The sequence below is a fragment of the Pseudophryne corroboree genome, chromosome 4 (assembly GCF_028390025.1).
Source record: "Pseudophryne corroboree isolate aPseCor3 chromosome 4, aPseCor3.hap2, whole genome shotgun sequence".
Lineage (NCBI taxonomy): Eukaryota > Metazoa > Chordata > Amphibia > Anura > Myobatrachidae > Pseudophryne > Pseudophryne corroboree.
The window spans coordinates 426,614,607-426,638,523 of record NC_086447.1 but is presented as its reverse complement, the minus strand read 5'-3'; the positions used below and the strand labels follow the sequence as shown (position 1 = coordinate 426,638,523).

The 23,917-nt window shown below is 41.4% G+C and overlaps 1 protein-coding gene across 1 annotated transcript; it reads left to right on the top strand.

The window, feature by feature from the left end:
- Positions 1-4,201: 4,201 nt before the first annotated feature.
- Positions 4,202-11,517, top strand: LOC134910922 (nicotinamide N-methyltransferase-like). Its single transcript, XM_063919311.1, has 3 exons — positions 4,202-4,349; positions 5,448-5,655; positions 11,088-11,517. The coding sequence occupies exons 1-3, from the start codon at positions 4,202-4,204 to the stop codon at positions 11,515-11,517; spliced, it is 786 nt and encodes a 261-aa protein (XP_063775381.1).
- The last annotated feature ends 12,400 nt before the right edge of the window (positions 11,518-23,917 follow it).

Genomic DNA, 23,917 nt, shown 5'->3' with positions numbered 1-23,917 from the left:
TAATTTTACACTGGGGCTGAGCCCCAGGATGGACGAATAGATCAACCCTTTCTGATACAGCAGACAAAGCTCCCCTTTTTCAGATACAGTAGAGAGAGAATATTAAAACCGAAAAAAATTAGTGCTAATAAACTGCATATGTTTAAAATTACATGCATTTATTCCATATTCCGCACAATTGATTGTTGCAACAAATATCTAAAAATATGATAATAAGGGCATATCAAAACACTGCTTATATTTGATTGATTAAAACCATGAACATATGAGCTGGGACTTATAGTTCATTTTAGGAGTGCAGCCACAGTCCTGGGAAATAAAGATGGTGCGAAGATTATATTACCAGCTGTTTTGGAAGATGCGAGACCTCTGATGGCTTGATTAGGACTCCACTTTGTCCTAGTGAAATCTCCGGTCCACCACAAATGTCCACTTGGTCGCAATATTCCCTGTTTGGACCTCTAGGCTTATCTCCAATTGTAAAGATGAATCCCATAGTATGCCCAGCTCTCCACCAACGCGTACTACAGCTTTTTCAAGGTGATGTGGTTCAGTGCCATAAAGGCGTTTTTATAGCAGTGATGATTGCCCATTGTTTACAGGTGGTCCTTACTACCAACACTTTAGAATTACATCAAATGAAAACATATCCAGTTCCATAAAAATAGTGACAGACATAGTATGTTTAATCCATCATAGGGATTGTTATAATCTTTAAATTTCATCTTAAATTTACATTAAAACACAGACATCCATTTAGAGAGAGCACCCCTTTTTCAGACACAGCAGACAGAGAGAGCACCCCTTTCAGATACAGCATTCAGAGAGAGCACCCCTTTCAGACACAGCAGACAGTGAGAGCACCCGCCCCATGCCTCGCCAGACAACACAGTACTGGAGATGGACACATCCCTCCAGTGCACTCTACAGCCGGAGTGAAGATGGTGCAGATGCACTGGGACTTATATAGAATTCAAAACCCACGATAATCCAACAGCTTGAAGATGACGTTAGGCCTTGCTTTGGGATCCAAGTAAGGTGGGATATCCTGAGCCGGACTCATATCCCCGCTTGGATCGCAATGTTCGAGTGGGTTCAGTTCTTAGAGAAACAAACCCCCTTATCCCTAATTTCTGTGGATGCTTTTTTTTTTTGTTTGTTAGTATCATAGAAGAGTCGGAAGTTGGGACCCCTTGTGCATGGGCCATGCCTAGTACTCACCAAGCTGTTAAGCTGTCCCCAGACTCACCTATCCCACATATACTGTAAAGCCAATTTGAGAAAGTGCTCCCAAAACTTGCTTTCCCCCTCTGTGATGACAGTACACTGCCCACAATCGGGATGCTTGGGGAGTATACAAGGGTTGGTGAGAGTATTCCAATTTTTGCATACATGCATCTTATCCTGAACATTTTTTTGTCTCTTGATGAATTGATTCTACAGTGGCACATGGAGGCACAATTTGTAATAAAGAATACTGTGCCACTGAAGAAATCTGAGGCTTCTTCATTGAATAAATATTGATAAATTAGTAGAAGTGGGAATAAGCCCTTCTTTGGTTGAAAATTATGGAAAAGGGATTTGTCTTCACTTGATAATTATACACCCTAGTATGAGTTGTATGTGTAGGATGTGGTTATAATTTGTTCTGGAAAAATATCCTTGATTTTGAGCATTACACTTTTCTGAAACTTATTTGTTAAGGATTGCTGGAAGTTAATATAATCTGGAACAATTGCACACAAATCAATGAGCATCTAACCCATCTTATTACTTACTGCCTTAGCTGTAGCTTCCCACAGCTCTCAAACAGTCAGTTACATACATGCAAAAGTGTTGAAGAGATGCCTGTCACAGACTGGAGGGGATCCCAGTGGCAGTCCTGACACCTGTCCAGGCACTGCAGATGCTTCTCTGGTGGGGGTGTGGCTTGCCTGCATCTGGCTGCTGGTGTAGTGCTCCATGATAGTCCATGTGGGGGCCTGGGTGAGGTCTCCAGTGGAGATGCAGCAGAGGTGGTTTCCCGCCAGTGCCAAGTGCTGTGTGTTGCCATCTTGCCCGCAGTCAGGTGAACCTCACTCTCCCAATACAAGGGCAGATTCCCATCAGCTGACTGTAGCAACCTTCCCACAGCAGGTACAGTATGAAAGGTCTGGCCAGAGTATTCTCAAGCTGCCATTGCAAAGTCAATCACCACTCAGTCTGTGACCAGACTTCGTGTGCTACACAGAGTGTAAATGCTGAGTCTTTCTTTGATGAAACTGAACCAATTTCTTCTGTTGGAGTGGTCCAATGTGAGTCCGGTGCATGCCTGGTTCAGTCCAAGTCTGGAGCTTACCAGTTCAATCCAAGTCTTGTGCATGTCTGGTGCCTAACCAGGTCAGTCCAAGTCCAGTGCTAGTCCGGTTCAGTCCAAGTCCAGCGCAAGTCTGTGTAACTCCAAGTCTGCTTCAAGCCTGGGTAAGTCCAAGTCCAGTGAAAGTCTGGTCAAATCCAAGTAAGATCTTAGGACCAGTCCCAAGGAACTTCCATACAGGGATTCCAATTGCTCAGTTCTATCCAAATTCTGTTCCTTTCGAGTTGTGCCTGAGTTCTATATGGGTTTTGCTCCAACCAAGCTTGTTCCTAGCCAGTGACTCTCTGAGATGACTTTTCAAGTCATTCATGAAACTCCAGACAATTCTTTGACAGAAGGGCTAAGTACTATAGGCCCAGAATCTTCATCCAGTCCTTCTGAACCCTCTGAGTTGTCACCACCTGTGACCAGTTGAACTTCTTCTCCTGTCCAAGCATTATCTTCTGAGTTATGGCATTCATCTCATACGCAGAAACTTCATAAGCCTATCAAGTTTCCAGCCTTCTGTACCTGCATCATCAACCACCTCTGAAACCAGTCTGAGATCACAAAGTAACATAAATGTGACAATGCCTTTATGTGATGTCAATTTTTATGCATCTAGATCTAATGGGACATTGCATAAGTTTGTAAGCCAAGATGGCAGTTTGCACTCACCAAGCTGAATAGTTGGATCAGAGGTGCTCCTTGCTGATTAGGAGCAAAGGTATATTTACCTCTCCATTCCAAGCAAACGTGAGATTTTTTTGTAATAGTTGTAAAGTCATAGGGGGGAATTCAGTTAGTCGCTGTAAATTTTTTTTTTTTAGGTGCAAAAAAAGCTAAATTGCCTGAAGAAAAAACATTACAAAAAAAAAATAAAAGTAATGACAATGTCCCATTTCTTGTGCCCGAAAAATTACCTTGACTAATTAAATTCCTTAGAACATACAGTATAGTAATGTGTGGTTAGTGCTGCACTGATAGTACTCTAAGTCAATATACCATGGCTAAATAAACGTGACAATATAACCTACAAAATACTGTAAATTATATTATAATTTAATAACACATTAATCATGTAAACACAATGGTTTGCAAGCAATCGATTGCAACAGTATATAAAATCTATACTAAAAAAGAAAATATAAATATAAATATAGATATTCAAATAACTTTCCCTAATGATTTTCTCTCTATAGGGAGCATTTTCAAAGAACTGAAACACGTTAGAGAACAAGAGCCTGCTTTATTCCCATTCACATATTAAACGCATTGGACCAAAATTGGAGATCGAGATAACTTGTTTGTGTAATCTGAAGGCATAAGTGTTTATCCATTTATAGTTGCAGGTAGTCCCCTCTATTGTGGCAAGATGGAGGGCTCAGCAACCACTGAAACAGCTTCCAGCATGCAACCTATTAACTGGCCAGCATTTCGGAGGTACACAGACTGCGGGTATGATTGACACCACAGCAGAACACCACTGCAGGAGGAGGTTCTTGGCAAGCCTCCACGGCATAAGAATGGGTTTGTGAACACAAAGTGTCCCAGGTGTCTGCAGCTTCAGCATTTATATTTTTTTTACTATACAGATGTTTTTAATCTATTTTATATATTTGCCATACAAGCGCCTGAATACATAGTTTATTTCCTAATTGAATTCCCCACTTAATTTACTCAAATATCCTCAAGAAAAATAAATACATCTCTCCATGAGCACACCTCATGGGGATGATAAAGATGGTATGATCCAATTATAATATTTAAAGTCAGAAGAGTTAAGCTTTACCTGATATTGCTATAAAAAGGAACTTAGAAGGAGAACGTACTGTAGATCTCAGCCAAGGGCTCAAAATACTGAGAATGGCCTCCAGCACCTATAAGCATTATGATGATGATGATTTTAAAGCCAAAGAGTTTGTTGAAACTCACTTTGCTGATGAACATAACAGCATAATGGAGGAAAACATTGGCCATCCAGCGAAAATACTGCATGAACTGTTTTCTTCAGGTCAGTAAATAATAATAGTTAGTGTATAAATCTCACATTTACCTTTAGAACTATGGATAAATTTGGGGGTATATGGATTATTTTAAAAGTAAATAACAAAACATGATCAACATTTTTGCTTAAAGTAATATATAATAAATCAATTATAAACTTTGAATGTAAGTACCATACAGACATAACAACAAAACAGTCCTGAAATTACTAACTATTTATACATTTACTCGGTTAAATATTTGAGGCAGACTGTGCAGGAAAACTATTGCATATACTGTAATTTATTTCAAAATTTGAATGATGTATGAAGCGTGAACAATGGTTGGAAGTCCCAGGACAGAAAGTTGTGCAGTGTAGATACAATGTACATAATAAATGTATGATCAAATGGGCAGCAAAGGGTGACTTTAGAAATGATGTAGAACAGAATAGGATCACTTATATATAAAAATTGCTTTTACTTTTAAATAGCACTTTCATTACAGGCAGTACTGGTGTATAGCCATTGCTGGACTAAGTCATTGACTATGTAAATGACCCTTAGTCTTACTGTATGTTAGCTTTCAAGATGGCACCAATTAGGAATACTGCCAAAATAGAGCTATATCATTAACATTTGACAATAAATTGGAGTTTGTGTACTAAGGTTTTTTAGGACATAAAAAAAGCAAGCAACTGAGCAAAACTACTGTATGTTGCACTGCAGGTGGGGCAGATGTAACATGTGCAGAGAGTTTTAGATTTGGGTGGGATATATTGTTTCTGTGCATGGTAAGTACTGGCTGCTTAATCTTTATACTGCAATTTAGATTTCAGTTTGAACAAATCCCACCCAAATCTAAATCTCTCTGCACATATTAGATCTGCCCCACCTGCAGTGCAACATGGTTTTCCCCAGTTGCTTGCTGTTTCGGTTTACAAACAAACCTGAACAAGGCCCCAAGCCTCTGAATGTACAGCAAGTGTAACCAGTAAGGCTATGTCTACAAGGTTTTACATCACTTTTGATTTGTGTTTAAAAACTGCTAATCACAGCAATGCCAAATGTGAGTACATGCAGATGCTGTTTCATTCAAAATTGACTGTTATGTCTGTTTGCAACAGGACAAGTGACAGGAGAAATATTGATCGATATTAGTATCGGGGCTATAATCTACCAGCTCTTATCAGCCAGCAATATTTTCAAGAAGATCTATGTGATTGATTTCACAGATGCCAATATCAAACACTTCAAGCAATGGCTGGAGAAGGGTAAAGATGCCACTGACTGGTCATTTGCTTCCAAACGAGTTTGTGAACTTCAAGGCAATAGGTATAAAAGCTAATTTGTATGTATGAGTAATGATACTTTAATAGATATTGGGTAAGAGGATGCACTTTGCATATAGATGGGTCTCAAAAGAGAAGATACAGTAAAAATAAACACTAGTGAGATCCTATTTTTGGTAAAAAATAATTTTGACCACAGGTTAGAGCAGGTTACTGGTCTGAATAAAGAAATATTTGATTCAGCATTTTGTGGATAGAACTTGCAAGTAAGGCTAAATTATACAGTATTGAGCTGTTTTAGCCCATGTTTATTTATTATTATTTCCATTCACTTGTATATGTAGCACCACTATATTGTCCAGCTTGGTACAGATAACTTTGTATTTATTCTTCAGGTTCCATAGGGTGTCCACAGGGAATACCATGGGGGTTGTAGGTTGTGGTTAGTACTGGGCACCAAACAGTTAAGCTTTTAGCATCCAAAGATGCTCTGGTCCTTCCTCCCTATACCCAGCATCAATGCTCAGGCATCCTCAGTTTCGTTTTGGTGCCACAGGAGCCGCACCTTTAAACAGACGGGGCTGCTTTTAAACAGCCGCTAACCTGCCAGACAGGTACATCCAGTGGGGTGAGGCAGCGCAGCTAGCACCACTGAGCCTCCAGACCCCATGACTACACACTGGCAACAGGGGGAAAAGGTAAGGCTAGTACCCACTTGCGGGACCCGTGTTTTCTTCATGGTCTGCCTCTGGTCCCAGGAGACGGATCGGAGGTGACAGTGTGGACCCCGATTCATCCGTTGGACTCCACTAGACCACAAGGGCATTTCTGTACTGGCACAGGCTGTTTTACAGGGCCAGGGTACCTGGTGGGTAATGCTGGCATAGGGGAAGCCAGTCCCTTGCCTGGCCCCTCCCCCACCTACGGGCACCAGTCCACTTTAGTACTTCCTCCGCTGAGCTCCTACTACTCCACACTCCTCCCCTTCTGAGACCAGAGGCACGCATCTTCGGCAGCACCGGTTTCCGGGAACACTGGGTTTAGTCTCCCTGTATACCTCTCCAAGGAGCAAGGCTATACAGCACTAGTATTCTACCAGCAAATCCTGCTGTGTAGTTGACTTAAAGCACATACACACTTACCGAGAAAATGAGCGACGGCGCTCTTTTTTCCCATTCCTGAGTGGCGTCGCTCATTTTTTCTGCAGTTTGTGTGTATGCCGCCAGCGATGATCGATGCACGGCCGAACATGTTGGCAATTATCGTCACTTTTGGCAGTACCCAAAGGGGATTCAGGGCCGGCACAGCCGGGACCGAGATGGCAGTATGCACCTGGTGAGGAATACCCACAGGGGGGTGCGGGAACTAGAGGAGTTGCCAGGTGGTCAGCTGTTTGACACAGTACCTGAGAAAAAGAAGCCCATGAGGGTTTTTGGCTAGAGACTGAGGGAGCTGGCTGGAGTGGTGCTGGCTGGTTAGGTAGGATATAACAAGCAGCACATAACTCATCCTGTAAGTTATCCTGAGGTGACAGACCTGCCGAGCAGGATTTACAAGAAGTTAAAATAGGTGGCGTAGCCTCCTTGTGGCTCTTGCCTTTGCCAGACATGGCAGCTGGAGAATGTGTGCACATTATGGCAATGGGCATGAGCAACACTGCAGTAATGTGACTAACTTAACCAGCCCAGGGGCTTAGAACAAATGTAGAACCACTTAACACCTAGATTTAGGGTAACAGGTTGGAAAGAAAGGGAAAGGTATATGCTGACAGAGGAAACAAAACAGACAGCAGAGCTAGCAGAAGTCACATACAATGCAGAATACAGTAGTAATGCAATTTAAATATACTGCAGTGGGCACTAAAGGTCCGTACACACTAGACGATGTCGCTCTATGAGCGACATCATCTTGTTTTTCCTCTCCCGGGACGGGTGGTCGGCGGCCACCCGTACTCACTGAGAGATATGACCACTCATATCGCTCAGTGACATCACGCAGCTGCCAACCATGCATGCAGTCGCTGTGCGTGCGAATACACGCAGCGTGCACAGCGATATATGGTAGCATACGCATTCACACAGACAAGCCACAAAGATATATTCAACACATATTTCATACCACACATAAATTAAACATGTCAAGCACCAGACATTATAATGTATTAAATTATATAATAGAGTATAACATCATGTATATGTATTAATGAAACGGAACAAGATAAACATATCATGCTTGGTGTCAAAATAATCAGGGGAATGAGTGTGTTAATTTGATACCTGTGGTTAGAGTGTAACGCATTGCAATGAGTAGTTATGATTAAATGTATGAATATGAAGCCATAATTCAAATGAGAACAAAGAACATTCCAAAGAAAGCATGTGAATAGTACCCCAGTGGCCAACCCCTATGATGTCATCCCAATAACAGAAGACTCAGTCCCAGACATGTACTCCCCCAAAATACACAGTATATAGGTGATTCCAGTCACACAAGTACCTCGGTTTTGCTGTTTTTATGCTGCTGGTAGTTGCTGTTTGTTGGTGTTGAGGCAGATTCAAAGATGGAGCGGAATGTACATTGAGCAAATAGGGTGAAGTATGTTGGCTGTAACTGTATGGATTCTTTTGTAATAACTGCTTCCTGTGTAATTGTAAACCTGTAACCATATATATACTGTACATGTGTTATATTGTATGCATATCCTTTTAACATCAAATATATACATCACTGAGCATTGTAACTCAGACAATGTGTATGAGTGCTTGTTTTCTCTTAAGGGATGTAGTGTTTGCGATGTACAGCGCACTTTTATCATATATGGTAATAAGATGCACCTTGCGGCCACAGCATATATTAACGTTGGCATTTTAAATAGTTATTAGAAATAATTTGAACTTAACACTATTGCATCTGCTCGTAGGGTATCAGATTTTGGAGCACTCTCCTGTCTCTGCCCCTTTCTTATTTTTCATTGGGACAGGGCTGTTCTCAGAACTAGGCCCAATTTTATTTCTAAGGTTATGTCCCATTTCCAACTTAATGAGAAGATAGTGGTACCAGCTTTTCTATCTCCGAACCTTTCGACTGGAGAAGTCTCACTTGATTTGATCTGGTGTCTCAGGATCTATGTGGAACGTACCAGTTCTCTTCGGAAATCAGATTCCCTACTTGTCCTCTATGGCTTCCACAAAAGGGGTTAGCCAGCCAACAAACAGACTCTGACTAGATTGATTCGTATGACCATTTCACAGGCGGGAGACCCTCTACAGTCTCAGTTTAGTCTACTCACTCTGCGGGTCCCTCGTGGGCAGCACACCATGGAGCATCTGCAGGACAACTGTGCAAGGCTGCTTAATGGTCTTCTGTCCACACCTTTCTTAGGCACAATGCATTTGATACTTTCACTTCCCAAGGTGCTTCTTTTTTATGCCGGATTTTTTTATCCGCTCAGGACTGTCCCCTCCCTTAAAATTACTTCTTTAGGATATGCCCATGGTAATCCCTATGGATCCTCTATGGAACCCAAAAAAGAAAATGAGAGTTATGGCAAAAATTTAGCTTTGTTAACTCTCCTTCTTCGAGGTCCATCGGGTACACAGGGCACACACCCTGACGCACCAGGCTTCTATAGGTTACTCTTTTTTGGTACCATATCTTGTGCATACCATATCTTCCTTCTCTCCTATCCTGCACCTGCCTTGGGCTTGTTGACAAAATTGAGGATGCCTGGGCATAGAGGTGGGGTATAAGGAGGAAGGACTGGAGCATCTTGGGATGCCAAAAGCTTAACTGTTTGGCATGTCCTAACTACCCCTTACAACCCCCCTGGTATTCTCTGTGCACCCTATGGACCTAGAAGAAAGAGCGTTAACAAAGGTAAGTTTTACCATAACTCTCATTTTCACATCAGTCTGTGTCCAATTGGAGTTTAAAATCGGTATTCCTTAACCCCGTTATCGGTTTATTTTAATCAACGGTCAATTGATCTACTGTACCATTATGTTTTGGGACTTAGGCAAGGAGCCAGAGCACCTAGAGAGAACCCACACAAGCACATGAAGAACATACAAACCCCACACAGAAAGTGCTCTGGTTGGGAATTGAACATATGATCCCAGTTCTGTGAGGCAGCAGTGGTAACCATTATGCCACCATGCTGCCTGTTTTAGAATTGACATAATTGTCCTAAGCACAAAAAATATTAGTCTATCAGTATCAATAAAAATACAGTAATTTTTCAATATATTATTAACAATAATAAACAAATATAAAACACATATATAATATCATTTGGTTGGGTATGAATTGTATTGTAAATTCCTAATTAATAATTTCTTTCAACACTTTGGATTTTATATAATCCTCTGCAAGATGCAACCGAGGGTGAAATTCTTGAGAGTCTGCCCATACGTTTTAAAGCCGCAATAATTTAAAAGGCATAAAGAGCCCATGCCTGCATCATGCGACTATTGTCCTCTGCTGACAAATCAGTTAAAATGTTTAGTAAAAAAAAATATCTTAATTGTCTGTATGAAGGACTTCTAACCTAACTGAGGGCCTAATTCAGATCTGATTGTAGCAGCAAATTTGTTAGCTACTGGGCAAAACCATGTGCACTGCAGGGGGGGCGGCAGATATAACATGTACAGAGAGAGTTAGATATTGGTGGGGTATGTTCAAACTGAAATCTAAATTACAGTGTAAAAATAAAGCAGCCAGTATTTACCCTGCACAGAAACAGAATAACCCACCCAAATCTACCTCTCTCTGCAAATGTTATATCTGCCCCACCTGCAGTTCACATGGTTTTGCCCAACTGCTAACAAATTTGCTGCTGCGATCAGATCTGAATTACCCCCTGAGGTGGTTTGTTTGAATGTTACATATTTCTACTTTCTAGTGCAAACACCAGGCATTAGGGGAATTATAGTAAAAAGTCCTAACAGCCATATGCCCTTCATCTACTGTAGATGCTACTAAAATGACAGAGGATTGTTTTTTTCTCTTAAAAAAGACATAATGCTTTTCTAAAATCAAATATGTTATAACAAAAAACAGTGTGATCATTAGCAATGAATATGGATACGAAAATGAGCATTGAAAGAAATCCCTGTTAATTAAACATTCATACTGTATAGTGCAGGGCAAATGTCCCATGTATGATACGTTGTTTGTTCTGAATATGGCTGCGCTACCATGGACAACAAGTAATACATAAATACACACACAAGCAAGGACTGTCCCTTTGTGGTGCACTGAATCAGCTGGCACCATAGAACATCTCACCCATGTTAATAATTATCAATTTACAGATAAACGGAGGATAAATAATTGAGAATATGTAATGTTATAAGTGTTTTAGCAAATTCTTATACAATTATTAACCATCTCTACTTATTTAGTAAGTTCATCAGTATGAAGTCTATGATATTTGCTTACTGTAGATAATATTAATTGGCTCTTTTTTAATTTCAGAGATGGATGGCAGGAACAGGAAGAGAAAGTGAGAAGAGCGATTAAAAATGTTGTTAAATGGGATATCTTTGAAAATAGTTGTATAGATCCCCTACTTGTACCCATGGCTGATTGTGTCATCAGTCTCTGGATAATAAATGTAATTAGTAAAACCAAGGAAGATTTCCAGAAGAACGTGAAAAGTTTCACATCACGGCTTAAGATCGGTGGACATCTGCTGCTCTTTACTGTGCTGGGTATGACCTACTATAGAGTGGGGAACCACAAGCACTTTGTCCTTACAGTGGATGAAGCTTTTGTACGAGAGGCAGTGATTAATGCTGGGTTTGTCATTGAGAAGACAGATTTGTGGAATGGTATAGCAGAGTCTGATATTGTTGATTATAAGCAGTTGTTTTTCATCCTTGCTCGCAAGGAAAGAGAGGTCTAAAAGTGGAAAATAAGAAGAATAACATTTCAACTAACTCATATATCTGTTTATTACCCCTTTCACACTGCACAAATAACCCGGTATCGACCCGGTATATTGCCGGGTCGATGCGGGTCCCTATGCGGTATGAATGGGTCAGTGTCGATTTCCAGGGTCATCTGACCCAGTAATTATTACCGGGTCAGGTTCAGGGCTTCCGGGTTGATGTGACCTGGGACCCATTTACAGCATAGGGAGAGGTGACGCAGCGATGATCTCATATCCTAGCGCCGCTTCCCCCCCCCCCCCGACCCCGATGATGCCGTGGTCCCTGCCCCGATGGCAATCCAACACTGCAATATGCAGGGTCTGGAAGCCAGTTCTCAGGGTCCAATGCCATGTCGCACTCGGGAAGGACCCGTTTCCAATTCCCGGGTGCGACCCGGCATTAGCGATCTGAAAGCGGTATAAGTTACTCCCTTGTTATCTGAGCTATTTTTTATGTTACAGCTATACCCAGTTCCCCTTTGTATTGGCAATCTCTGCTGGAGAGATATACAGTACACTCATGTACCAGAGATACTGAGACAGCTGCTTCCATTCGCAGTACATGCCCTGCACCCAGCATTAAATGGTATCTTGCACAATTGAAATAAATATGCAGTAGCCTTGGGATGTAGTTAAATTGGTGGCAGTCAGGATCCCGGCGGTCTGGATACCTACGCCGGAATCCCGACTGCTGACAATGCTGCCAGCCGGAATCCCGACTCACAGGGGCTATTCCCACTCGTGGGTGTCCACAACACCCACAGAGTGGGAATAGAAGCTGTGGTGAGCCTAGCGACCCACCGAGTCCGCAAGGGGCTTTCTAACACTCACCCCGATGCCGTTGTCTGTATACTGACAGCCGACATCTTGACCATTGGTAATTTATTCTGATCCCGCAGCTTTCAGTATAACAGATGCTCATATTCTGATTTAATGTTATTGAGGCCTTAAGGGATAAATCCTAGATGAAATTAAAGTTGATTTAATGTGAATTAAGTTTTTGGGTTGTATGCTTTTTTTTTTATTTCCCAGCATACCTCTGCTGTTAGCCCTCCATAAAAAAAATAAAAGTATGGTTTGAAATGTCTCTTGTGATCATTTACATTTGTATATCGTATTTAATAGAAAATATGTACAGTTGCTCTGTAGAAGACCTTATGTGTGAAAAACAATCATACATGCAGCTTATTTATTTGTTTCATCTATTGCACTAGTGAGTCTGTTGCTGGGCAGCTCCAGGTCTACTAGCAACCTGTAAAAGGTTTTTTGCAGCGCCCCTCTCATTAATGTCCCTGTTCAAAAAATGTTCCCACAGGTTTGCACAGTAAATAATATGCCCCATCAGTAGTGTCCCAGTTAATTAATTTCCCCCACAGTAGGCCTCCAGTTAACGATATGTCACCACAGTAGTGCCAAATAAATGATATGCCTCCACAGTAGTGCCACAGTAAACAACATGCTTCCATACTAGTACCCCAATTAATGATATACCCCCACAGTAGTGCCAATTAATTAATTATTAATTATTTATTTATTTAACAGTTTCTTATATAGTGCAGCAAATTCCATGCTCTTTACAATTGGACACAATGATAAAACAAAAAATGGGTAATAATAAACAGTCATAGATTTAGGAAGGCCCTGCTCGCAAGCTTACAATCTATAGGGAAATAGATTGTTTTTTCATTGATACATAAGGATAGGTGCTATCTATTGAATAGTTGTCCACCAGATTGCAAAGGTTCTCCGTGGGCTGCATGATATCACATCATAGAAATGATGAACCAAGGTCAGGAGGAAGGGAAAGTGAAGAAATAGAAAATATGTGCAGGATACTGTATGTGTGGACTGTACAGTGGGTATATAGGGGATAATTCAGACCTGATCGTAGCAGCACCCCATCGCCTGTGTATGCAGGCCAATATGGATGATCTCGTCCATATTTGCCTGAACTTCTATGGAGCTGGGTGACGGGGGAGTGAAGAAACTTTACTCCCCCCGTCACTGCCCCCCGCAGGGTTGCCCGTCGGCCGTATCCGCCGTCAGGCAGCTCGGCGGCGGACCCCTCAATGTGTAGGGCCCTTAATTCAGATCTGATCGCAGCAGCAAATTTGTTAGCTAATGGGCAAAATCATGTGCACTGCAGGTGTGGCAGATATAACATGTGCAGAGAGAGTTAGATTTGAGTGGGTTATTTTGTTTGTGTGCAGAGTAAATACTACCTGCATTAATTTTACACTGCAAATAAATTTCAGTTTGAACACACCCCACCCATATCTAACTCTCTCTGCACGTTATATCTGCCACACCTGCAGTGCACATGGTTTTGCCCAACTGTTGCTGCTACGATCAGGTCTGAATTACCCCCATAATTAGATAGGAAAGCTTGTGAAGGTTATGTGAGCGGTTCTGGAATTTTATAAGCTTGTCTGAATAGGTGAGTTTTAAAGGGAATGTTTGAAGTTTTGGAGACTAGAGGAGAATCTTATTGTGCATGGTAGGACATTCCACAGATTGGGTGCAGCCCAAAGAAAGTCTTGCAATCGTGCATGGGAGCGAGTAATGGGTGTGGATAAGAGACATAGGGCCTAATTCAGATCTATTCACTCGTTAGCTATTTTTTGCAGCGCTGCGAACAGATAGACGCCGCTTATAGAGGAGTGTATTTTAGCTTTGTAAGTGTGCGAACGCATGTGCAGCCGAGCAGTACAAAAACACTTTGTGCAGTTTCTGAGTAGCTCTGACCTTTCTCAGCCGTTGCGATCACTTCAGCCTATTGGAGCCCGGAATTGACGTCAGACACCCACCCTGCAAACGCCTCGACATGCCTGTGTTTTTCCAAACACTCCCAGAAAACAGTCAGTTGCCACCCACAAATACCCTCTTTCTGTCAATCACCTTGCGTTCGGCTGTGTAATGGATTCTTCGCTAGAACCAGTGCACAGCAACGATCCGCTTTGTACAAGTATGATGCGCCTGCGCATTGCGGTGCATACGCATGCGCAGTAGGTCCCTGATCGCTGTGCAGTGAAAAACGCTAGCGAGCAAACAGATCTGAATTAGGCCCATAGATCTTGTGAAGAGCGAAGAGGTCGGGTTGGGAGATATTTTGAGATAAGCAAAGAGATGTACATAGGTGTAAATTGGTTAATGGCCTTGTGTGTGAGTAAAAGTATTTTATAATGAATATGGTAGAATACAGGTAAGCAATGGAGGGACCGACAGAGGGGATCTGCAGACGATTAACATCTAGAGAGGAAGATTAGCCTCGCAGCTGCATTCAGAATGGATTGTAGTGGTGAAAGTCTCTATTTGGTAAGACCAGTAAGAAGACAAGTGCAATAATCAATGCTGGAGATAATGAGAGCATGGACTAGAGTTTTTGCAGTGTCTTGTGTGAGGTATGCTCATATTTTGGATATGTTTTTTTAGAAGCATGTAACATGATTTTGAGACAGATTGAATGTGGGGAACAAAGGACAGTTCACAGTCAAGAATGACACCTAGGCAGCAAGCTTGTGGGGTAGGACTGATTGTCGAGTTCTCAACAGTGATAGAGATAACAGGTTGGTAACTAATATTGGCCGGTGGAAATATAATTAACTCTGTTTTGGAAATATTAAGTTTGAGGTGGAGAGATGCCATCCAAGATGGAACTGCAGAGAGGCATTCAGTGACATGGATCAATACAGATAGAGACAAATCAGGGGAGGATAGGTAGATTTGAGTATCATCTGAGATGATACTGAAATCCAAAAGAGCTGATTAGTTTACCAAGAGATGAGGTATAGATTGAGAAAAGCAGAGGACAAAAGACTGAGCCTTGCAGGTGGATTCAGAGAAGCGGACACTAAAGGAGCGATTAGATAGGTAGGATAGGAACCAAGAAAGGGCTATGTCCTGAAGACCTAGGGATTGTAGTGTTTGTATAAGAAGAGAGTGGTCAACAGTGTCAAAAGCAGCAGAGAGATCTAGAAGAATAAGAAGTGGCTAATGGCCTTTAGACTTCACAGTGACCAGATCATTCACTTCTTTAGTCAGTGCTGTCTCAGTGGAGTGTTGAGAACTGATGTGGGTCCAATAAGTTGTGTGAGTTAAGAAAGTGTGCGAGGCAAGTGTAGGCAAGTTTCTCAAGTAGCTTGGAGAGGCAAGGGAGCTGAGAGATAGGGTGGTAGTTTGAGAGAGCGTAAGGGTCATTACCCCCAAAGTAGAAGGTTGGTTATCTAAAACAAGTAAAATAAGCTTCATGAGTCCCCACACCAGGCATAATCAAAATAACAGACATCACAGTGTTGCTGGTATTCTTCTATCTCCAGCAGAGTACATATGAAAGGCTGACTAGCAGCAGTGATGGCTTCTTGCGCTGACACTGATGCTACAGCTGCTAAAAAATCCTCATGATCAGGAAAATGCTGTAAATAAGTTCTGCACTATGTGACCATAAATAAGCGCAGGAGAGGGCACAGGGGTACCCCAAGAGGACTTCAACAACTCCTCCCCCTTTCCCCCGCCAAGGACCCACCATCATGTACTGCCTTGGGTCTTGGAGTTCAGTATGCCCTCTATGGTGGGCAATTATTTTGGCTTGGGGGGCCTCTTAACAAATATTAAAAAACTGTACTGGGTTGTACACAAAATATTTTTGTGAGTAATGAACATTTACTGTATATAAGTGCATGGTAGACAACTATGTACATAAATGCAATAAATATGCTCTTGGTATCTTCTATCAGATATACAGATACTGTATATACTGTAAATGCACACATGTGTAACAGGCATGTGTGTGTATTGATGTCTGAGTGTGCACTACCTCAGAACAGTTTCATGTCATTAAGCCCCTCTCCCTCAAAACAGAGCCACAATTCCTATTATAATCTCCTCATCTTTCCACGCTTCACTAGGATGTGGTCAGGATGCAGGAGATCTGCCTACTGTTCTGGTGGTGCGGGGTGTTCTGCAAGTTCCAAGAGAGTAGGCTCTATGATCCAGACTGATAGGAAGTATAGCACACTAATCACAGCATAGCGGGGCGTACGTAATGTGTATGCTCCCACTATACATTGTCTTTAATGGAAGCTAGCAGGTGCCTGGCCATTAAGTCTTATGGATGCCAGCTGCAATGCAGATGCTTGTGGCATGCTATAAGCAGCAAAGCTGTAGTGGGACACATCTGTAGTAACACCAGTTTATAGCTTGTCTAGAACCAACACTGTATTTGGTGGACCTATTTAAGACATATTTAATAAAAATGTCATCCAAACCCTGAAAACTAACAAATATTATATTATGATGATGCTTATTATTATTATTATTATTATTATTATACTATATTATATTATATTATTAATGATTATAAACTTCATTATCAAGAAAACAAAAAATACCCTTGGGTCTCTAGAATATTTACTAAAGTGCAGGTTTATAGAAGTGAAGATGTTGCCCACAGCAACCAATCAGATTTCCTCTATTATCTTCTAGAAGGTGCTACATAAATGATACGTAGAATCTAATTGGTTGCTTTGAGCAACATCTCCACTTCGATAAACCTACACCTTTGTAAATATACCCAAAGATATCCCATCCACTGTTCAAAAAGTTGGATTGCTGTCACACCAGACCATTCACTGATATTGACAGCTAATCCAAGACGTCAGCTTGTGACTCACACAATGCAGGAACATCTGGAACAGAGGTTAGATTGTTAAAACAACCCCAAAAAACTTGCTAGAGTTAAAGGAAAAAAGAGGGTACATAATTAGGTAATATCAGCACAATATTCAACCTTTGTAACCACTTACTAAAACCAGAGTACATACCAATCCTTTATAAAGGACTTTCATTCATACCTACCTTTTCATAGAACTAGTTTGACTGGTTGCTGGTCTAACAAATCATCTCACTCTAGCACTTACACACAAAAATGTAAAACATCAAGCACCTTTGACCCCCCCAACTTGTGTTAATCCATCTATTAATGCATTAATGAGGATACTATATGGAGGCACATCATCTTACATTAACAAGCACTAGATTTCATACCATAATATAACAAACTAAAAAAAAAAAAAGCAATAGCTACACTTATGTACAGACAAAAATTTCAGCATCAGGGCAGTGGAAAATGAAAATGGCAGTGTCCTACAATGCCATGTTGACTAATTTATTGTGAATAGCTAGAGTAGTTTTAGTCTGTTTACCCACCCTGTGCAATTTGTTCTATGATCAATTAGCATTTCAATCAGGTGACCAAATGTTCAGCGGTAGGCCTGTTCTTAATCAGAGACAGTATTTCTTTAGATTCAGTTAAGGGGTCAGCTTGCTGGGGGTAGATTGCGTGGAATTTATTAAGTGTGGAATTAAGAAGTGTGTTATCCGAACAGTTAAAAAAACAGTTGAACAAACATTGAACAACATCAAGGAAAGGTAACTTACTTTAACAACTTACTCCAACTCCACTTAACCCAAATAACACAAACAACCTCAGCATGTTCATCAAACTACTGTTTCTTATTTCAATTCATGGAATTCTCACCAAATTTAACACATTCTACACTCACCCTGAAACTCACCCCTCTGTACACATTACAGCTTCTATTCTCCACTCCCCTCTTCTAAACACTCATAAGCTTTATACTTACCTCTCTGCAAGTACTTTGACAACCACAATTGGCCACCAGAATAAACACTCGCAAACATCAACCAATATTTATCTCACTCTTCTGCTTTTATTAGCTGGTGATATATCACCAAATCCAGGCCCCAACCAGCTTTCCCTCTCACACTCGGCTGTCTCAAAACAACATAGAAATCCATCTAACCTCATAAATATCACGTGTCTCCCATCCCCCTCCAAGTCACTAAAATGTGCCTTATTGAATGCACGCTCTGTTTGTAACAAATTAACATCAATCCATGACCTCTTCATATCTCACAACTTTAATCTGCTGGCTATAATAGAAACATGGCTCACACAATCAGACACTGCTTCCCCTGCAGCACTTTCACACGGTGGTTTCCACTTCTCACACACATCTAGGCCTAATAATAGTAAAGGTGGTGGGGCTGGAATCCTACTGTCACAATTTTTCACATACACTGTTCTACCTCAGGTTCCATCACTCGCATTCACATCATTTGAAGTTCACTCTATCAGGATTTTCACCTCCTTCTCTCTGCGTGTTGCAGCTATCTATCACCCTCCTGGGCAACCTAAACAACAATTTCTAGAAGATTTTTCTGCCTGGCTCCCACACTTCTTATCCTCTGATATCTTCACCATCATTATGGGCGATTTCAATATAGCTCTTGACAGTCCGCAATCTGTTCATGCATCCAAACACCTCTCTCTAACCTCCTCTCTTGGCCTAACCCGATGGTCCAACTCCTCTACTCACCAGGAGGGCCACTGCCTTGATCTTGTGTTCACCAGGCTCTGCTCAGTTTCCAAATTCATTAACACTCATTTCCCTCTCTCTGATCACAACCTGATCACCTTCACAATCTCTTCTATTACTTTAAATTCTAGGACACTAAAACCAAGCAAGCCTCCTCTAACCCGCAGAAATACTAACAATATACATTTTCAACAACTTTCCACTTCTCTGCCACAACTACTCTCACCAATCTCTACATTCACCACACCTAACACTGCTGTATCCCACCTGCACCAGACCCTAGAGAGTGCCCTTGATGAAGTGGCTCCAGCTACCCATCACACTCCACGTAGGCTTAGATGCCAACCATGGCACTCTAAATCAACAAGACACCTACAAAAACTGTACGTAAAGTAGAATGTCAGTGGCAGAAATCTCAGAATCCAAGTGACTTTCTCACATATAAGACTACCTACCACACCTATCGTCAGGCCCTGGACACTGCCAAACAAACATATTTCCAATCTCTCATCTCTTATCATGCCACCAACCCCAAGCGACTTTTTAATACATTTAAATCACTTATTTACCCTCCCTCACCTCCCCCACTAGCTACTATCCATGCACAAGAACTTGCTTCCTACTTCAAGGATAAGATTGATAAAATCCGAGATGAAATGGTATGCTTTAACTCAGCCAGTGACCTGCTGAATTCCCTACCTGAACCCTCTGGCACTTTCTCTTCATTTGATTCCACAAGTGAAGATGAAGTATCAACACTCTTTTCATCCTCCTACTCCACTACCTCTCCTCTTGATCCAATACCCTCACAGGTCAGTAAAACTTTGTCTCCTGTGATTATCCCAACCTTAACTAAAATCTGTAATCTCTCTCTCTCTCTCTACTGGTATCTTTCCCTCTCTGTTTAAACATGCACTCCCATTCTAAAAAAAACATAACTCTGACCCAAACACTCTCTAACTACCGTCCAATTTCTCAGCTACCTAGTTCCTCCAAGTTACTTGAGAGATTTGCCTACACTCGCCTTACACACTTTCTTAACTCCCACAACTTATTGGACCCACTTCAGTCAGGCTTCCGTGCCCAACACTCCACAGAGACGGCACTGACCAAAGTAGTGAATGATCTAGTCACTGCTAGAGCAAAAGGCCATTACACACTACTTATTCTTCTAGATCTCTCTGCTGCTTTTGACACTGTTGACCACTCTCTTCTTATACAAACACTACAATCCCTAGGTCTTCAGGACACAGCCCTTACTTGGTTCTCATCCTACCTATCTAATCACTCTTTCAGTGTTCACTTCTCTGATTCTACCTCCTCTTCTCTACCTCTATTAGTTGGAGTACTGCAAGGCTCAGTCTTAGGTCCTCTGCTTTTCTCAATCTATACCTCCTCTCTTGGTAAACTAATCAGCTCCTTCGGATTTCAGTATCATTTGTACACTGATGACACTCAAATCTACCTATCCTCCCCAGATTTGTCACCATCTGTATTGGCTCATGTCACTGGATGCCTGTGTGCCATTTCATCTTGGATGTCATCTCGCCACCTCAAACTCAACATTTCCAAAACAGTATTAATTATTTTCCCACCAGATAAGAGTAGTTACCAACCTGATATCTCCATAACTGTTGACAATGCAACTATCCACCCTACCCCACAAGCTCGTTACCTAGGTGTCACCCTTGACTCTGAACTGTCATTTGTTCCACACATTCAATCTGTCTCTAAATCATGTTACATGCACCTTAAAAACATATAAAAAAAAATCCTTATCTTACACAAGACACTGCAAAACTCTAATCCATGCACTCATCATCTCCCGCATTGATTATTGTAATAGTCTCCTTACTGGTCTTCCCAAACATAGGCTCTCACCACTTCAATCCATATTAAATGCAGCTGCGAGGCAAATCTTCCTCGCCAGACGTTCTTCATCTGCTGATCCACTCTGTCAGTCCCTCCATTGGTTACCGGTATTCTACCGTGTCAAATATAAAATACTTTTACTTACATACAAGGCTATTAACCAAACTGCACCATCATACATCTCCTCACTCATCTCAAAATATCTCCCTACCAGACCTCTCCGCTCTGCACAAGATCTGCGTCTCTCATCCACATGTATTACCTGTTCCCACTCAAAATTACAGGACTTTACCCGGGCTTCACGCACTCTGTGGAATGCACTCACACGCACAATAAGACTATCCTCTAGTCTCCAAACCTTTAAACATCCCTTGAATACTCACCTCTTCAGACAAGCCTACCAAATTTCAGACCCACACACATAACCTTCAATGCTTCCCTATCCAGTTACATCCCCTCTGTACAGTCCACATAACTTCACATTTTGTCTTCCAACATTGCTGGGTGATCATATCATACAACCCATTAAGAACCTAGCAATCTGGGGAACCATTATGTAACAGGTAGCATCTATCCTTGTGTATCAATGCCTATTTCCCTATAGATTGTAAGCTTGCGAGCAGGGCCTTCCTACCTCTGTCTGTCTGTCTTTGCCCAGTTTTGATCTACTGTATAACTGTTGTTCTAATTGTAAGCACAACGGAATATGCTGCACTATATAAGAAACTGCTAATAAATAAATAATATATAACAGAAATCAAACAGCATCTTTCCATGAAAGAATGTTAAATTGAACTTAAATATGACCCCACCACAGCATACTGTAGAAAAAAGAAATACAGTAGATTCTGTCATTCAGTTATGTGTGGACAATCACTACACTATTCAAGAAATTGAACATTTCTTGCTGCACCACCTTCACAGAATACCATTCAAAGTATATACACTTTGCCTAAGGTCCACAAATGATTTAAGCTATCTGCTAGACCCATCATGTCGAGCAAATATTCCTTATGTCAACTGTTATCTCAGCTTGTTGAATTCTAGACCCAGACCTTGGCTTGAAGCTCTTCCAGCTATATATATTGGACACCACTGCATTCCTAACCCACATTCACAACTGGGTGAGATTGATGAAAGTTTTCTATAGGTTACCATAGATGTGTCAAGTCTCTACACAAATATAACACATGAAGTCAGTATGGAAGCGCTTAGGAAAAATATTCTGACAAACAACAATTATAGTGGAGCACCAGTGGAATGCAATACCCAATGTTAAAGGGCTTTATAGTAGTCTAGGCATGATGATACAAATGCATTTATGACTTTAGGTATATCATCTGAGGGAAGTAAGTGCTTGATTCTGGCAATTTTCCTCAGAAGAAAGTTTAAGGATTTAATTGTGGCTGATACCCAGGGAGGATTGGGATGGTGGGATGCTGGTCAGCCGACCCCTCTGCTCCCCTCAGCAGCCAATTTTCCCCCAACCCTACCCCCAACACATTGGACCAATTCATAGTAAACTACAGCAGCAAATGCCGGGATTGGAGCTTCTGTGTATGTGCAGAAGCATACACAAGTTGGACCCGTGGTGATCTGCTGTTACTGTGCGTCTGTGCAGTCCTTATTTAGCTCTGCCTCCCCCAGATCCTGCACACTTTAATGTATGCTGAGCGCTGGGCAACTAGTGAGGAGCCCAGCAAGAAACGCGGCTTCCATGCTGCAGGTTGCAAGCTGCTGGGTAAGTGGACTTTGCTTTGATTGAGAGGGGGAAGGGGCAGCAGCTGCCGTAATGAGTGCTGAGGAGGAGGAGTGGAAGGGGGTGGGGCGGACTGCTATCGGGTGAGTGCTACAATCTCTTGGCGTCCTCAGGGGCTCTGTATTCCAATCCCTTAAAGAGCCACTTCATTGGTCATTCTGCACTTTCCCTAATTAGCTGTATATTTGTCTGTATCGATATCTGCTTTCACACAAACAACCCCCTTGTGTTTCTTTTGTTATGCTTTGTCCCACAATATAGATGTTTTTGGAGTATGTTGTACACAGAAGGTTTTTGGAGTATGTATGAGAAACTGAGTACCAAAGACTTGTACCTTGTGTGCAATAGTATTTATTTTCTATTGTGTTGGAGCATACAGTAGCAACAACTATAGACTGTGTTGTTTGAAGAGATAGTGGATGGACAGCAAATAGTATTGTGTCCTAGGCTAAGCTATAACTTTGTAGTATTTATTGCGTAAATGCATTCTATAATATATCCTTGTTGTTTATTCTCCAGATTATGTAATGAGGCACTTTCTCTTCATTTGATCCCACAATTGAAGATGAGGTATCAGTAGGTAGAGAGCACCTTTCTATCAAACTTAATTGATTTTGACAGGTTGACAACCACTGCCAGCCCACTGACACACACCCTTTGATATCAAATTATAGTGCTTGATATCGATTTTATATCAAATTTATAGAGCTCGATATCAAACTGTATTAAAAGATAATTGCTTTGAAAAGAATGTCACACAGCACCAGTCGCAGAATGTCACGCAATGCCGCGCGTCAAATCAAGCGGCTGAAAGAATCATATTACACAGTATTAAAACCGGATAGTTTTAGCGGTATTGATAAATATTATGGCGCGGTTAAAAATAAATTTACAAGATCCAACGTAAGAAAGTGGTTACAAGAACAAGACGCATACACATTGCACAAACCGGCAAGAAAAACTATAAAAAGGAACTTGATTTGTGTATCGGGTATAAATCAACAGTGGCAATGCGATTTGGTTTCGCTCATAGATCTGTCAAAATACAACGATGGTATTAAATACATATTAACCTTCATCGATATATTCAGTAAGAGGGCATGGGCTGAAAGTCTGACCGCTAAGAAAGCCGCAACAGTCGCTAATGCTTTTAAAAATATATTCCAGCAGGGGGAAGTGCCGAAGAAGCTACAAACCGATAATGGTAAAGAGTTTCTAAACAGAATCCTAAAAAATTTATTAGAAAAATACGGTATAAATCATTTCACAACCAATAATGATGTGAAAGCGGCGGTTATAGAGCGCTTCAATAGGACTTTAAAAACACGAATGTGGCGCTATTTCA

What these genes read in the sequence shown, in the direction of transcription:
- LOC134910922 (XM_063919311.1), top strand. Translation starts at nt 4,202, where the DNA reads ATGGCCTCCAGCACCTATAAGCATTATGATGATGATGATTTTAAAGCC. An exon ending in GCATGAACTGTTTTCTTCAG is followed by an intron (nt 4,350 to 5,447) that starts GTCAGTAAATAA and finishes TGTTTGCAACAG; the next exon opens with GACAAGTGACAGGAGAAATA. An exon ending in TGTGAACTTCAAGGCAATAG is followed by an intron (nt 5,656 to 11,087) that starts GTATAAAAGCTA and finishes TTTTAATTTCAG; the next exon opens with AGATGGATGGCAGGAACAGG.